The sequence below is a fragment of the Haliotis rufescens genome, unplaced genomic scaffold (assembly GCF_023055435.1).
Source record: "Haliotis rufescens isolate VD_foot unplaced genomic scaffold, xgHalRufe1.0.p SCAF_3, whole genome shotgun sequence".
NCBI lineage: Eukaryota > Metazoa > Mollusca > Gastropoda > Lepetellida > Haliotidae > Haliotis > Haliotis rufescens.
Genome location: NW_025964001.1, coordinates 41,289,364 through 41,290,974, shown reverse-complemented (window position 1 = coordinate 41,290,974; position 1,611 = coordinate 41,289,364). Strand labels below are relative to the sequence as shown.

At 47.9% G+C, this 1,611-nt stretch overlaps 1 protein-coding gene across 1 annotated transcript; it reads right to left on the bottom strand.

Moving 5' to 3' along the window:
* Positions 1 to 526: 526 nt before the first annotated feature.
* Positions 527 to 1,282, bottom strand: LOC124124820 (protein PELPK1-like). The gene is made up of 2 exons (XM_048402958.1): positions 782 to 1,282; positions 527 to 570 (listed from the first exon to the last, which is right to left on the bottom strand). Exon 1 carries the CDS (start codon positions 1,279 to 1,281, stop codon positions 838 to 840), a length of 444 nt encoding a protein of 147 aa, XP_048258915.1. The 5' UTR covers position 1,282; the 3' UTR covers positions 527 to 570; positions 782 to 837.
* Between the last annotated feature and the right edge of the window lie 329 nt (positions 1,283 to 1,611).

Genomic DNA, 1,611 nt, shown 5'->3' with positions numbered 1-1,611 from the left:
ATTTTCTGCCGATAATTCTAGCGAATGGACGCAAATTGTCGTCAACATATTGCTGGCCAGCTAAATGTTCATTCACAATAACCAAATCAGCTGTTACAGTGGTTTATTAGTGAAAAGTAAATGGTTTAATTATAAGCATTGCTTTATAACTAACTGCGATAAAATGCTTTGTCTGGCTGTACAATGTCAACCTATTTCTTGGTGAGTAAGTGAGTACGTTTGGTTTAACGCAGCTTTGAACACTATATCAGATTTATCATGGCGAGTTAGCTTGATGTGTGAAGAAAGCCCGACAGTTACTGTTACGGCGCTGACAAAACTAGAAAACCAGTCAAGGCGACCCTGGGATTCAAACCAACGACAGCAGCTTTCTAATTAGCTCATTAGACCACTGGTCCACCCAGGTCTTAGGTTTATTTTGCTGTGGAAAATACTAATTCGATGACGTGTTTGTTTCTCATATACCAAATTATAAATGCATTTCCATAACAAATCCAGGTATGCAACACATATGTACAACAAAATCTTTAAGTGTTCATTGGTTTTATTTCATTGACAAAGAAGTGCCATCTGAAAAGGAAAGCAAAGATTCCGTAAAACAGTAACAACAATAATGTATGCACAGCTTTATAATGAAACAAGAGGATATATTGGGTCTAGTTTGCTTTGAACGTTTTCATCTTGTTATATATCCCATGAATATTAAAGTTAATGTTACATTGCGTTAAGTTATGTACAAGAAACGTACATTAGAAATCGAAGCAGTGAGAAACAAGCTAACCTTGTCAGTTCCTTTGTTGAGGAAGTGGTGGCCTATCGTCGGGACCTGTGGATGCTTCACCCTTTGGTCTCCGGTGCCTTTTTTTTCTTGACCTCCAGGACCTCCGGGAACTCCTGGACCTCCAGGGCCTTCTGTTGGTGGTGCCTGTCTGCGTGGTTGTGATTGTTCTTGACCTCCGGGACCTCCGGGACCTCCAGGGCCTTCATTTTCTTGACCTCCGGGACCTCCGGGGCCTCCGGGGCCTTCTGTTGGTGGTGCTTGTCTGCGTGGTCGTGATTGTTCTTGACCTCCGGGACTTCCGGGACCTTCTCTTCCCTGACCTTCTGGACACCTTGGGCGTTCATTTTATTGTCCTCCGGGACCTCCGGGCCCTCCGGGGCCTTCTGTTGGTGGTGCTTGTCTGCGTGGTTGTGATTGTTCTTTACCTCCGGGACCTCCGGGACCTTCTCTTCACTGACCTTCTGGACCTCCGGGACCTCCGGGACCTCCAGGGCCTTCATTTTCTTGACCTCCGGGACCTCCGGGACCTTCTCTTCCCTGACCTTCTGGACCTCCGGGACCTCCATGGCCTTCATTTTCTCGACCTCCGGGACCTCCGGAGCCACCAGGGGCTTCTGTTGGTGGTGCTTGTCTGCGTGGTCGTGATTGTTCTTGACCTCCGGGACCTCTGGGACCTTTTCTTCCCTGACCTTCTGGACCTCCGGGATCTCCGGGAGCTCAAGGGCCTTCATTTTCTTGACCTCCGCGACCTCCGGGGCCTTCTGTTGGTGGTGCTTGTCTGCGTGGTTGTGATTGTTCTTGACCTCCGGGACCTCCGGAACCTTCTCTTC